This window comes from Seriola lalandi, unplaced genomic scaffold, assembly GCF_002814215.2.
Source record: "Seriola lalandi dorsalis isolate HSWRI2012SDOR001 ecotype SW California unplaced genomic scaffold, Sedor1 jcf7180002054748, whole genome shotgun sequence".
Classification (NCBI taxonomy): domain Eukaryota; kingdom Metazoa; phylum Chordata; class Actinopteri; order Carangiformes; family Carangidae; genus Seriola; species Seriola lalandi.
The window spans coordinates 2,289,559-2,304,613 of NW_019525301.1; the positions used below are offsets into that span (position 1 = coordinate 2,289,559).

The window sequence follows — 15,055 nt, forward strand, 5'->3', positions numbered from 1 at the left end:
GTATAATGACAGAATATGTTAGTTAGAGATCTTTTATTATTGGTCTCACCCATGTCTTCCATTATAAACACTTCCTCTAACACCTCTCATACATCAATACGCCACTTAAGACAAGTAGCTTGTAAACATTTGAAAAAGCGTCAAACAAAGAGAGAAGTGGACAGAACAAAGCAAGAACTGTGTCATTTCTTTTCCAAACAATATTTTACATTTCAAGGTAAGTTGAAGGAAAAACATCATCAGAGGATACAAATGAAGAAATATGCAAATGACAAGTCCAAGATGACTTGATGGAGGAAAGTTTTAAATGGACTTTTGAGGTCATTTTCAAGCTATTTAATAGTCGTTTTTTTAAAGTTAATGCAAAGATGCAATATAAGCGACCAATTCTATTGGGCTCAACTATAAATTCAAATAAATAAATATTGTGTGGTTGTGCCTAATTACAAATTATTGTAAATTCTTTGATATATACTGTAGAAGATTAGATTTAACTCTGTTTTGTGGTATAAAATACGAAGTGCATAATTGTATCCTCCCTTTGGGAAAATATACATTTCTCAGTAAGCAAACATCAACGTGTCATCAAAGAGAAAATCTTGAGTCATACAAAAGCGACAGAATCCAATACTACAGGAACCCCCAAAATTTTAAGTGCAAACGTTTCATCACAACATCTGCGTGTACAATATCAACACTATATCAAAACACTTTACATATAAAACATAGATTTAGATTTCTCCCCATAAGGCTTTGATTCCCAAAAAAAGCCCATACCACCATGGGGTAGCCGCCTCCCAACTCCATAAGAGGAAAACAACAAAGAAACACATGCACAAAGAGAACATTAAATCAGAGAACCCAAAATAGCAGACATCTAACTATCTGGCCATTACAAAAATAGAAATTAATCTTAAAATTCTATTGGTGTTACAGGAAAATAAAAGATTACACAAAAATGATAAACAGGTTTATATATATATATATATATATATATATATATATATATATATATATATATATTTTTATATATTTTCTGAGTAGATCTGTTATCACAAACATTTATAAGCAGGTTGGAAAGAGACATGGCCTGATTCAGTTACGCTGTTAATATGCTATGCATATTAACCCATGTTGCTGTCTGTATGTACAGTAATGCAACCTGAAGAACACTGCAGCACATTTAAGGTCCTGCAGTACATAAGCTGTGGCAGACGGTATGAGCTGCAGTGTACTCACACACAAAACATCCCTGTGAAGTTTTACTCTGTACTTCTGGGGCTCTAGTTTGGTCTACGCAAAGATATGGCATAAAAACAAACAGGTACGCTGTCGTATACCGTTAGATCTGTACTAACTTTTAAATGATAGAACATCCACTTTTGGGAGAGAAACTTGGGCTTTGCTGTGGTAAGGCACCATATATCAATCTGATGGACTGCAGGTTGGGGAGAGGGGGACAATGTCTTTTAGTTGAGTAAAAGTGAGCATAAATTCCCCCCTACAAAATTCGCTGGTCATCCATCCCTGGGTTAGAAAGTGACACTTAGGTAAACGCACACACTAGCGTATTCAGTCTAAGTATCGTGTAAACAAGTGTGATGTACAATATCCACGTTTAATAGCATAGAAAGGTGGGATCTACCTTTTGAGTCTGTGCATCAGACTTATGGCTTCAGAGTCATATACAAAACAGGTGCAAACCTTTCATGGCTGATCATCTAGAGGAGCAGGTTTCAGGGAGAGGAAGGTGCTTAGTTTCTACCGTCCACAGGATTAAAGGTTGATGTATGTCCGATTACTAAAGCGAGGCAAAGGTGAAAGCTAAATCATTTAAGTGTCTAGCTGCTAAGATTCGGAGGTTCAGTCTAGGTTTAAATAACTGCACTGACACTGCAAACAATAATTAATCAAAGCCCATTCATTTCCAACAAAGAAAACTGAGCTGACCCGTAGACAATGAACAAGGTATACTGTGATTTTGCTTTATGAGGAACAATTCTGTATGGTTTTAGTTCCAGTAGGACTTGTTGGGAAATACACTCGCTTTCTGTACTGTAAATATATAGCTGGAGCCAGCAGTCTTAGCTTAGTATAACATACAGACTGGAAACGGGGAGACAGGTACTCTAAAGCCTTAAGCGCACTAATATAATGTATTATGAACTGTTTTTAAACTTGAGGTTTTATACAGAATACAGTATTTGTGCCTTTAGAAAAGTCACTGGCTGTTTCCCCATTCTCAATATTTGTGCTAAGCTAAATTCACTGTACAGACATGAGCATGATTTATCAATCTTCTTATCTGACTCTCAGCCAGAAAACAAAGTGTATTTCCCAAAATGTCAAACTATTCATTGAAAAATGATCAATTCACTACAGCTTTAAACTTGAAAACTCAAATTGAATTCTGGCTGCCTCTAACAATGTAGGGTTTAGTTATAAAAGACAACATCAGAGCAGTAAGACATACAGGATTTGTGAGTTGCAGCTTGCAGAGACTCAGAGACAGTTATGGCTTCACTTTCTTTCATTCCCACCTGAAAGCTTAAAAGGTAGGAGGCAGACCAGGTCACACTGGCTTTCAGGGTTATTCTATTGTGTGTGTGTATATGTATATATATATATATATATATATATATATACATACATACATACATACATACATACACACACACACACACACACACACACACACACACACACACAAACAAATTACAAAAGTTACATAGAGGCGTAATTCAAGGTTCAGCTCGGATTATGGCCACATCACGATAAGACAGTCAAGGTAAAAGTCCTGTTGGATATGTCCCTTAGTTAGCCAACATTTCAGAGCAGCTGAGGCAAGGCTTGACATCTAAGTTCAGGCTGAGAGCATGGTAGAAGATAAAAGAGTCACAGTTAAACATGCATGGTTGTCAGGTTAAAGCGCTTCCCTTAAACAAGAGTATAAGTTACAAACGGAGCAAAAACAAAAAAACAGAATCAGTGTCGGTAGCGGAGAAAACTGGATAGGAACTGAGGACAGAAAATGAAAACGTATTTTTTTGGCAGTAACACAGTTGCACAAGATAAGGAAAAGGAAAGATTCAGATATCTGCAATCTCACTAGTCTGTGTGTCCAAACATGAAGCAGATTGTGGCTGCTGAGGGTCCAATCCAAATGCACACTGTTGCCATGGAAATCCCTTCCTCCTTTGAATTGTGACTGAGGATCCCAAAAAGCCAGACAAAATGAATCCATAAGTGCAAACAGAACGACGGCATCACTGCGTATAAGTGCAGAAGAGTATCTTCGGGGTTTAAAATCTATGAAACGAACATGAACGTGTTACCCTCATCCATCAAACCTGTACTGCCAACATCTCTCCAGGTCCTCCCTCCACACAGCACATTGTAGTGTGAATAATGTGGCAGCGAAATTTAAAGCACCAGAGTGATGGGAAAGGGGAATGACTGAGCTTCCACATTACTGTCCTGGATGTGGGAGCAGGAGATGGAGGTGGAGGGGTGGAAGGGTGGGGGTCTGGCTGTCTGGGTCCAAATGGGGTGATTAATCCTATGTCTTTTGAGGATCTGGTGAAATGGGGCCTGGTGTGTTGGTCCCATCCATACTGTGTACAGGGATCTGGAACTGGGGGGTGAGGACCGACGGAAACTGGAACAGAGCAAAGTAAAGTGTTAGGACAAATCTAGACAGACTGACTGAATGATACTAGATGAGAGCAGAAAGAAAGTATATACTCTCATGTACTGACTTGGAACAGATGGGCTCCCTGGCGGCGTGTGGCTGGGCTGAGTGGAGCGACCGGACTGAGCGTGCTCCAGAAGTGGATGTTGGACAGCAGAGGACTGGGAGTCAGCAACAGAGTGGGAGTCTGGAGAGGAAGATAAACAAGACAGACTGATGTCACTTTCTTTGCAGCCCTAACGATACAACAGAGATTTTTACAGATATAATGTACCAGCACATATGCAAGAGAAATGTCTAGTTTGTCCAACAGAGAGCACTGACAGGTCTATTTTTCAACTGTAATGTCTGTTGATCAGAACTTTGACCACAGTTCTTAAATAACCAATTTTCAGAGATTCTTATCAAAAATGTTTGAGAAATTTCAAGACCACTATGAGCCTGGTTCCAGGCCTATGAATTACCACCGACAGCTATGATTTGTTATTGATGGTATTATGCCCGTCGATACCTCTTTCCACCACTTGGAGAACCAGTAAACAAATCAGAGTTGAGTAGACAGGATTAAGAACAGAGAAGTCGTCTTCCCACATAGCAACCTGCATTTAATCTAGAGTTTCTCTTTTTACCCTAAACACTTACACAGCTTCACCTCCAACACGGTGAAGAGGCACTGCTTTTAGTCAATCACTGACGGAAGAGAGAGAAACCAGAATGCGGAACTCATGCCTTTGTGAGCTGACTGGCAGTCTGAGCTGTGGATCCCATGACCAAACCTGACCTGACCTACTACAAAGGGACAGAATAAAAACAACACTGTCTAACACAGCAGATCTAATAAGCTCGGACATCCTATACAGTAGCACACAGTCATGTGATCTGCAAACAGCAGCACCAGGAACACAAAAACAAGACCAAACAGCAGCCAGGCATCACAGATTACTGCTGCACTGCTGCCACCTGCTGGTCTCCATCCCTAAATGCTGGAAGGTTTTCTGTGCAATATCAACTCTTGACTCTGTTCAGTTATATAATGATGCTGGTCTATTCATGTGTTTTCTATTTTGTTACAGTCTGTGATGTAAACAATAGATAGATAGATTTACTTAGAGTTTCTACATATCTAGGGACCTCATCTCTTCACCATACATAATAACTGGAGATGCAAATAACTGCATGGCAAGCACTGTGTAACTCTTAAAAATATAATTTTTAAAAATAATATTTTTATTTCATATTCTTTAATATGTCATAACTTAAAGTGCAGTGTCACCTAAGCAACTAGCAATAAGCTTTGCATTTCTGTGTTGAAAATTCTACACTAACAAACCTATTATGACTTTTTACATGTTTGTAATCATGTAAAAATAAAATGATATTAAAGCACCTATGCTGTGAGACATCTAGCAATCCATAACAAGCTCACTGGCAGCTCATATAAAGTAGCTATGTGTCATTAGTAACTGTCTCTTCAAAATGAAGCAGTGAGAGGACGCCGCACTGTTAATTCCACCTCCTCTCTCCTACCTCATGTCATGTGCAAGGAGCCATGACAGGATGAGGAGATGCAAGTGAGGAGGCACATATGCTCACTGGAATGAAACCTCAGCAACACGAACCTACTATGCTACTATAAACTTTAATAAATTGATAAATGTATCTCCTCGAATGATGATTGAGTCTATGGCCCACTGATTATTGCGTTGATATTATTTATATATTTGCAGTATTATGAGCTGGGTGTCTGTGGTGACATTCCTGGGAAAATGCTGTGTTAAGTTGCAGCAAACTGAACATTTTACACTGCTGCAGCTTTAACCGGAGAGACACAATTTGACTTTTATTATGAAGTAGTCACAGGAAATGCAATTTGTCAGTGAGCTCAGCACTTACCGCTGTCGTTCATCAGAAATGCGTCTACAAAACAAGACAATGGTCATTTTCAGCATTTCTGACATCAGATCAGTTTCAAATATTGCAGGGAGTAACAGAAGGAGGAGCAGCCACAGTGAGTTGTTAGATGAAGAGCTGCACACCACCACAACTTCTCAGTGAGGTAACAACTCCTTTCACTGTGCACTGCTGTTCGCAGTCTCATGCTGTGTGCAGCATAAAGTCAGACCACAGTTGCTCACAGAATGATGGAAAAGGGTAAATTATTGCCTGAGATCTTTATTAAAGAGAAGACAAACTCGCATCTGCACCTCCTCTTGATTGTTTTCACTTTCGAAAATCTAGCCCGTGACGAGAGGCTTGGGCCAATCACAGAGAGTTAGTGCGTTCCTATTGGCTGTTCTACAAATACAGATGCGTGTGCACAACCCCTCAGATGGACATGTGTCAATATCAGTTTCAGAGATGGAGAGAACCTGCAGTACTTCTCCTGGACACGTAACAGGCTGCTTCATTTCCTGTAATATCTAAATGTGTTGAAGTGGTTGGTCGTGTTGGTAGATTTACCATGAAAGCACGTGATGAGTGGCTATTGAATGCTGCTAATAGTTCAGCTCATAAAAATAAGAGCACGTTCTAACCTGTAGCATTGCTGGTGTGAGAGAGGCAGTAGGTAGTGAGGGGCTGCACAGGTTCATGGGGGAGAAGTCAGAGGTGGTGACCAGCAGAGTTGGCGGGCTGATCTGCAGGATTTTCGGTGGCTTGCGTGTCTTTCCTGAGCTCTGAGTGCTGACTGTGGTGCAGCTGCTCACTGAGGATGAACTGGTTTCAGCGTCCACCAAACTGATCTCATCTCCAGACAGACCGATGCCATTGTCCACCTGGTGAACACAGATAATGATTTATTCACATTACTTTGATTTCATCACTTCACACTTGTCATTGCCCTGAGAACACCTGTCATGTTCATAGTATCAGGAAAAAAAACAGAAATCAATAGTAATTTTGATTTTAATCTGGAACATTGTTCACACATAATAAAATAAAATAAGTTTTCAGGGCCTATAAAAATTATTTTTCCTGTTGTTCAAATATTTCACTCCCTTTTGTGTGAGAAGAGTTTGTATGTGTACTAACCTTCTCCTGTGTCTGAGCGTCTGTGGGCTCTGGTGGCTGAGCGTCTGCAGGCTGAGATGACCCAGAGTCAATGTCGCTGTCAATCACCAGCTCCTGAGAGGAGTCAGGCACTAAGCTTGGCGATGGGCTTGCCGACGTCAGGTCCGGTAAGCTGAACGTTTGTTCTGATGGGCGGATGTGTTCAAATGAATAGATGGACTGGGGCGGAAGGGAGGAGTGTGTGCTGATGTCCTCACCCCTCGAGGGCAGAGCTTGCAGAGGATCTAAATGGCTGGACATCAGGGTCGGCTCTATGACAACCTGAGGAGGCGGTGCTGGTGCTGGCTTTGGAGGGGTGTTTCCAAACTTGATGACGGATGGCAAAGCAGTTGGCTGTGACTGAGGCAATGCTTCCTGGCTCTGGCCTGTGGCAGTGAGACCTCTCTTGTCAGCCATCTTTTCTGCTGGGTTCTCTATTTTGATGGACTTGAAGAGCTGGCGTCCATTTTGCAGCGAGTTGAGTGTGAAGGAGGTGTACAGGCCAGAGTGAATGTAGTCGTTGCGGCTTGACTGCTTGGTGCTTGAGCCCAGAGCCACTGTACTACCTCCTATCTTGGCTCTGTCACCAGACTCACTCTCTTGTAGGGTGCTGTCCCTTCTTGTAAGGGGAGGAATGCTCCCAGCACCTATATCCCCGCCCTCTGTTCGGGTAGCAACATCTCCTTTCAGGATGTCAGGATACGACACAAAGCGATAGACAAACTTCTGACCATTAACCTTCTTTATGATGTTCTGCAAGACACAGTAAAGCAAGATATGTTAGTTTATACTCCTGGTGAATAACATAAACAGTAAAACATACTACATCATCCAGGCAGAGAGTAGAAACAAGACTTTCCCTCATGTAGTATGCCTCTACCAAAGCAGCGGTAGAAGCAAAAAATAGAAAAGTGAGACCGCAGAAAAGTCTTACGCATGGGACAGCTCTGTCCTTCCTGTCTGTACCAACCTAGCAGCCACTAATGCTGCAGCCAAACATACCAGAGCAGCCCTGCCCAGCACGCCCACAGGGTCAAGCAGTACTTCTGCCAAACCACAAGCAGAGTGGGAGACAGACAGCGCTCTCCCTCTCTCTGCATGTCACTGAGCAGCGGACTTCAACCATTCTGAGACGCAATTAAATTGTGTTTTGCTATTTTCTGGTAGTCTTTGGTGCAGCTGTCGGAGGAACCAGCCCTCTTTGACTCGTCAGCGGCTGCTTCAAAACACATGCTGTTATGCTACACAGGCATCATGTAATTTGTTTAATTATGACTGACAATGAAGCATCTGATCTCATACATATAATGCATATATCAGGATGCCGCACCATCTGATCAAATTCATATTCATTTTTATGTTTTGGAATCTGGAAGTGGGGGAGAATTATTAGTAAATCTGTGCCCCGCTCACTCATTCAGCGGCAATGTTAATATTAATCCTTCAAAAAGAGAGCAGGAATACCCTGTAAATGTCACACAGAATTAAGTTATGTGAAGATGTTTCTCAGGGTGGCACGGTGGCACTGTCACCTCATAGCAAGAACCCTGGTTCATCTGGGGCCTAACTGGGGTCGGCCAGGGCCTTTGACTCTAAATTGCCCGTAGGTGTCAATGTGAGTGTGAATGGTTGTTTGTCTCTATATGTCAGCCGTGATAGACTGGCGACCTTTCCAGGGTGTTCCCCGTCTCTGGCCCAGTGTCAGCTGGGATTGGCACCAGCCCCCCATCTTCCTTAGTAAACAAAGCAATGAGTATAGTGACTTTCTCAAAGTTCCAGTTTAAGTGTATGAAAACATGACAGGAATAAAATAAAAAGCTAAATCAAGGCTCATGGGGGTGCTGTAGCCTACCAACTATATTGTGGCCTGTCCTTCAGTCAGGGACATGCTTTTCCCAACTGCATTCTGCCAACAAAGACCAACATCAGATTGGAAATAACTGAAACGGCTGTGATTGGTAAAATGTTTGAGAAGCTTCAGATGGAACAGATTCGTTATAGCAAATGGAACTCGCAAAAGTTTTTACAGAAGGTGTGGAAGCCATTTTTGCACGAGACACAAGACTGAAATACATAATCTGTGTTGTATCTGTACTTATTCTGTAAACGATTCTCTGGCTCCTTCATCCATTTAGTTTTGTCTTTTTTTTTTTTTTTTGCTCTGTTTTGTTTTGCACCCTAGTTTTGTTTTGTGTGATTCTCCTGGCGGGCAGGGCAGTCTCCTATCTCGCCTGTTAATTTGTTGATACTTTGCTCTTAGGAGTTCTGCTTATGTACCCCTCGTCTCTTTGTCAACTTGTGTAACTGTACTGGGTACTCTGTCTATTGTGTTTATTGTGTGTGTGCATGTTCTAATATAAGAAAATCTTGAAAAATGTTTTGTAAAGCTAGAAAGACACGTTTATAGTTTGGTTCAGGGTTAGGACATGTGTCCAAGGACATTCTTTGTGGGAATGAAAATGCTGTGTTGTTATACTAATAGCATAGCTATTGTTGTTGTTACCTGTAACAAGTGAAATCTTAAGACTAAAAGACCAAATTGCCACATTAAATACAAAGCAGCTACTTTCAATCAACTACAACCACTGCAGTAGAAGAGTTTATGTGTGTTTACCTTGTCGTAGTAGTATCTGAGGGCCCTGCTGAGTTTGTCATAGTTCATATTGGGCTTGTTCTTACGAGCCCCCCATAACCGAGCCACCTCCTCTGCCTGCAGCAGCTTGAACTCCCCTTCCTCATTGGTCCAGCAGATGAGCTGCTCATTACTGGAATCCAAAAGGAGCTGGAGAAGGAACTGCCACAGGGTGACAGAGTTGTCCATGTCTCTCACTGATTTGGGGGGGGGGGGGGTAAAAGGTAGAGAGGAGAAAAATGATCAGGCTCATGAACCAAGGAACTGCTACTCACTGCATAACAATATGGAATTCCACAAACTTATGGCAAATATGACCTCTGGGCATACTACTGTAAGTCACTTCAATTTATTCTGACGGTTAAGTTGTGATGAAGTGCTGTTAATGAGTTTTTGTTGTAACCATTTGCCTCCTTCAATCAGTCAACCAAGGAATGTTAACTCCAACAACACACAGTATGTGCATGAATAGCAACAGCACACAGATGTAAGACGTAGTACATGTGTCAGTTTAGCAACACTCTATGATATACATTACAAAAATGTTATATTTTAGAACCGCAACATGAGCAATGAGAAAACTGTTCATCTTATCCTCACTTGTATTTTTAAAAAGCTGAAAAAAGGCTGTTGGATACCTAAAAGTGTGAGCAGAAATCTGGTGCAATAAGTGTAAATGGTTATTAAATAGCCAAGGAATAAGAGACTGTTTTACAGGACCAGGTGCACCCTGTGCTACAAACACTGTTCCCTCATGTGGCTCCCACATTCTAGGATAATAATGCCACCATACACCAAGCTGAATAAACTCAAGAGTGGTTTCATTAACATCTGGATGAAGTCGAACACCTTCCATGCCATTCCCTTCATGAGAAATTCTGATGCTCAAAGTATACAGTAAATTTCCACCTTCTTCGCACCTTGGTGAGCTGGAGTGTGCATAAAAGAATAATTGAAAAATAAGTGGTTGTATCAGGGTGAGTGTGACAGCTTTCTGAGGACTGAGGCTGTTCAGAGGTAAAGTGTGCCCTCATTCTGGTTAGATCCATGATGACAAAGATGTGATATCACATTGTTCACCTATTCAGAAATTAGAAAATTACACCTAATCATAAATAACAGATTTTTGTTAGAACCTATAAAGTGTGGCACTGTGATGTGACAACTGACAAGTCCTCAAGGACAAACATCTTGTTCACATCTGGCAAGGTCTACAGAACACCACGATCATGAAAAACTAAACACCTCTCACAGTGTGAGGTAAAGAAGGATGTTCATGAGGATGTAAATTCAAACACCAGGGACCGTTCACAAAAAATTATACAAGGATTGTAAACCTGACATAAGGCACCGATATCTGGTGGTAACAATCACAATTAGAGATGAAATAATTAGTTGCCATCTAATTTGATAATCAATTAATCTAAATCATTTAAGTAATCTTTTAAGCAAAAAGGTTATGATAAATTGCTGGTTCCAGCTTATCAAATTTGAGTATTTTCAGGTTGTCTAGAGTCTTCTGTGACGGTAAATTGAATCTCTTTGGGTTTTCAATTGATCACCTGACAAAGCAAGACATTTTAAGCTGCCATCATGGGCTCTGGGAACTTGTGACTGGCATTTTTGCTATTTGCTGACATTCTATAAACCAAATGATTTATCAGTTAATCAAGGAAATAATTGGTAGAGTAATCGATGACTGTTAGTTGCAGCCCAATTCAATTAAACTGTAGTATCATTACTAGAGCTCCTATTAATGTCAAAACCAACATTTTATTGGACATTACAATCAACTTATTTCATAACGCAGGTCTTCAAGGAGCTATTATTTGAAATAGCTCTGTTCCCCCCGGCTGGAAAATACCACAAACCAAATGCTGGTCAATTCTGGTTGCAGATTTGCTTCCATTACACTTCACTTCAACAGTAACCATCTATTTCGGAGTCTTGTTATACTAAGTTAACGCTACGTGATTATAACCATGATTTTCCACTCATTGCCTCCAATCAGAGGCAAATCAAGGTTCGATCACTAAACCACAATAATTTCAAAATTCCTGATTACAAAACAAGTTGTGTAGTGTGATCAGTACAGAAATCTGATGACTTTCAAAGTCATTTAGTGTGTGCATGGCTTTAATTGCCAGTAAATGTTGATAATACTATAACTTGTGAGGAAAGAAGTTTTTTAAAAAAAGCAGACTTTTGCTTATGCTTTTGTTTTACTGTATTGTTCTTTCAGCTAAGGTACAAACCCACATCTGGCACTTTCTTTGATGTTCTTGAGGGGCTTTTTGCTGCAGTCTTTGCAGGTTTTACAGCATGGCATCCTATGCAGAGATTAAAGGCCATGAACACTGGTGGTATATGCACACAGGTGTTTTCACTTGTGTGGGCATGTATAAAACGTGCTTGATTGACAATTGCCTAACATATTTGCTGCACCTGTAAAGGAGAGGAACAACATTCAATTATTTTAGGTATATGATTTTTTGTAACCTCAGCACACTCCCAGGGTTACTACACCCAGATTCAACTTGCAAAGAGTTTTAATCAGACAGAATAACTAAAAACACATGTTATCTATTGACTGATGTACCCCAATCCAACCTGCACAGGTAACTGGTGCATTCTACTTGATTGTCTCGAACAAGTCAACCTAAAATCTGCATCAATTATAATCCTTCCTGCCTGTCACCTCAGCTGGGTGCACTTCTCAAGGGTCACACAATTACATGGTGTCCAGAGAAAAGTGACTGCTTCTTCCTGTCCTTACTTAGATGGGAGTGTTAATGCTGTGTGTAACAATGACAGGGAGCCCAAAGGTGAGCATAGGATAGGTATAAATCTATGTAATGTGTGTGGATATTATAGAACCATCATACACTGCATGACTAATGAAGTATCTCACAGAAAGCAGAGCCCATCTTCAACCTCTGCATCCCTGACAGTATGAGAGATGAAAGAGGAGGAAACCTACTTCCCATGAAGGTTCAGTGGTGCTTAGATCTAGAGGTTGTGAAAGCCATGAACAAAGAGGCAGACAACATTCTGCTTTTCACAGAGCCTCTCTTGTAAACTGTTTAGCAGTGTGTAAGGAGGCATTATCTTGAGATCTCATAGCTGAGTGCCATTTCATTTTTGCCAAAACAAAAATGTTGCTGCATCTGCAGTCCCAGGTTAATTTGTTCCCTCTAAGTTGTGCTCCTAATGTGTCTCTTTCACGGCCTATTAGGGGCAACAGACACTGCAACCGGTTGAGGCCTTTGTCTTGCTTGTGAGTTAAATTTATATGAATGTACTTGAAAGTTAGGAGTTGGAGGATGCAGTTCATGTGTGTTTGGTATAAAATATCATTATATATGCAACAAGATTTATCCACTATTTCACCTGTTGATATGAATAACTATTGTATATCAAAAAATGTGTGCTTTCTGTGTTATTTGCAACTTTGTTAAATTATTCGTGTATGTCAGTCAAACTTGTGATTTTTCATAAATTCGAGATCATTGTAAATTTCATTCATCATTTTAATTGTTCTATATTTTCAATTTAAGTATATGACAGCTGAATGCACCCAATACAATTACACCTCCCGAGCCAACATGTACATTTAAAGCACTGAATTTAAAGCATCCTTCCATCCTTCCATTAATGTAGATTTAGGTGCTATGTCAGACCAGGTGTAGCCTTAACCTTTGGGCCATTTAGTACAGATACCCTCTGTGGTAGTTGGCTGGCATATCCATCCTTCCATTAATGTAGATTTAGGTGCTATGTCAGACCAGGTGTAGCCTTAACCTTTGGGCCATTTAGTACAGATACCCTCTGTGGTAGTTGGCTGGCATAACCCCACAAAGGCAAGAGTGTGGTGTACTGGTAGTTTTACCCTTTAAGCACTGTGATGTTAAGTGTCAAGCTACTGCTTGAAGATTACATTATATGCCTCAAGCCATCCAACAACACCACTTATGATCGTCTATGAAGAGCTGCCTATCACATGGCAGACATTTCGATGACGTGACTTGCATTCCAGTCCAGTTACTGTACACATTTGAGAATGCTGCTATTGAAAAGCCCAGCAACTCTTGGTGATGTAAAAAGCAACCCTTCTGTCATCAAGACTATTAAACCATGCTTAGAGTCCACTCTCAATAATCCATTCACATTACATTTACATTTACTCATTTGGCAGACGCTTTTATCCAAAGCGACTTACAAGTGAGGGACATCACTAAAGCTTCACATGCAACGCTAGCTTGGAAATGGGTTTGTTTAGCAGTCACATACATGCAAATGTCAAGGACAGTTACTCTTCTCATGCAAGGTAATGTTTTCGATTATTCTGATGCCTAGTGTTCATTTTACAAAATCGCCCCAATTGACGATTTTGTGCATAATATTATTCAGATCCCAACAACTTGATTTCCTCATATTGCCTCGTAGAGCCACACAAGTTGGAGTCAATTGGCGCCCACTCTGACGTGATTCCTAATACTACTATTAGATGTTGCTGGGTATTCACATAGTGTTTTTGCTATTCTGTCCACTCTCCCTGTCAGTATCTGTCAACATGTGTGTATGTGTGTGTTTGTGTGAGTAAGCTTCTTATGGAAGAGTAAATCTGCCCTGACTCATCCAGACCTGCTGGGTTGGAGACACACCCCCCCCACACACACAATCTGTCCCAAACTGTCATGTTAAAACTGGTGATATCGGGGAAAAAATAGGACAGTGTCAAATCTGCTGCCAGGGAAAAAGATTACCAATGAACGTTATGTAACGTGTGACATTAGCAGCAAATGTTATCTACTGAGCAGTGAGATAATGTAAGCTAGGTCAAATCAGTCACAGAACATGGGTTATTCATGCGCTATGAACGCCCGGGCTAGAGTGACTGGTTTGTACTATCAGATGGCCAGGCACCCACACAGAGCAAAATAAAAGACCACTTGTTGATGGATAATATTAGTTTCGTTACTGTCAACACGAACTAGCACTTATTTCCCAACTATTTAAAGTCGCAAGGTGGAGCTCAAGTGCCACTGTCGTGTTCATCATGTGTGTGAATAGTCGAGGAGACAAACAAATCAAGGCATTAACGTTTGTCAGCTAACAGTAAGTTAGCTGTTAGCTAGCTTCACGTTAGCTTGTTTGCTAACATTACCTCGCTCGTAGAGCCCGCTGAATTTCTAAGTCGTCGAGCCGTGTCCAGATATTCCCAAAACATTGCTGGAAAGCTTTTTATACTGCCATAGCTCAGGAAATAAGTTTCAAATAGAGTGTCAAGCAAATACCTGAACACAGAATACATTAAACTGCCTTTGGCTTACAGTGACGATATATCCTTTGAACAGGAAATAATGTTGCATTCACTGTTCCTCGTACTCCCCATACTCAAGAACTGTCGCGCCCCTCCAAGTGGGCTTTCCTCGGGAACACATACGTTTTTTTGTGAGTTAGTAACTGTTGTTTTATTGTAAAAATAAAAATTTAAAAATTTAAAAAAACTATTCAGCAAATAGTTGGTTTGAGACAAAATATGAACGTGAGATAATGCGCTTTAGTTATGCATTGTATGCCTTAGTGTAATCACGAAATAAAAAAACATTGGCAAGGGAGAAAATAGAACATTTAAATGAAGCTTTTCTCTTAACATTGGAAGTTAAACAATATACCTAGCT

At 40.6% G+C, this 15,055-nt stretch overlaps 1 protein-coding gene across 2 annotated transcripts; it reads right to left on the reverse strand.

The window, feature by feature from the left end:
• Nucleotides 1–16: 16 nt before the first annotated feature.
• On the reverse strand, nt 17–14,730 carry elk4 (ETS transcription factor ELK4). Of its 2 annotated transcripts, none has more exons than XM_023424737.2 (6): nt 14,539–14,729; nt 9,354–9,568; nt 6,722–7,492; nt 6,226–6,465; nt 3,759–3,878; nt 17–3,658 (listed from the first exon to the last, which is right to left on the reverse strand). In XM_023424737.2, the coding sequence occupies exons 2-6, from the start codon at nt 9,558–9,560 to the stop codon at nt 3,560–3,562; spliced, it is 1,437 nt and encodes a 478-aa protein (XP_023280505.1). In that variant the 5' UTR covers nt 9,561–9,568; nt 14,539–14,729; the 3' UTR covers nt 17–3,559. The 2 variants fall into 2 exon arrangements, with proteins under 2 accessions (XP_023280505.1, XP_087034988.1); XM_087178862.1 differs by lacking the exon at nt 17–3,658 and adding an exon at nt 5,585–5,608 and having other exon boundaries at nt 3,820–3,878; nt 14,539–14,730.
• Between the last annotated feature and the right edge of the window lie 325 nt (nt 14,731–15,055).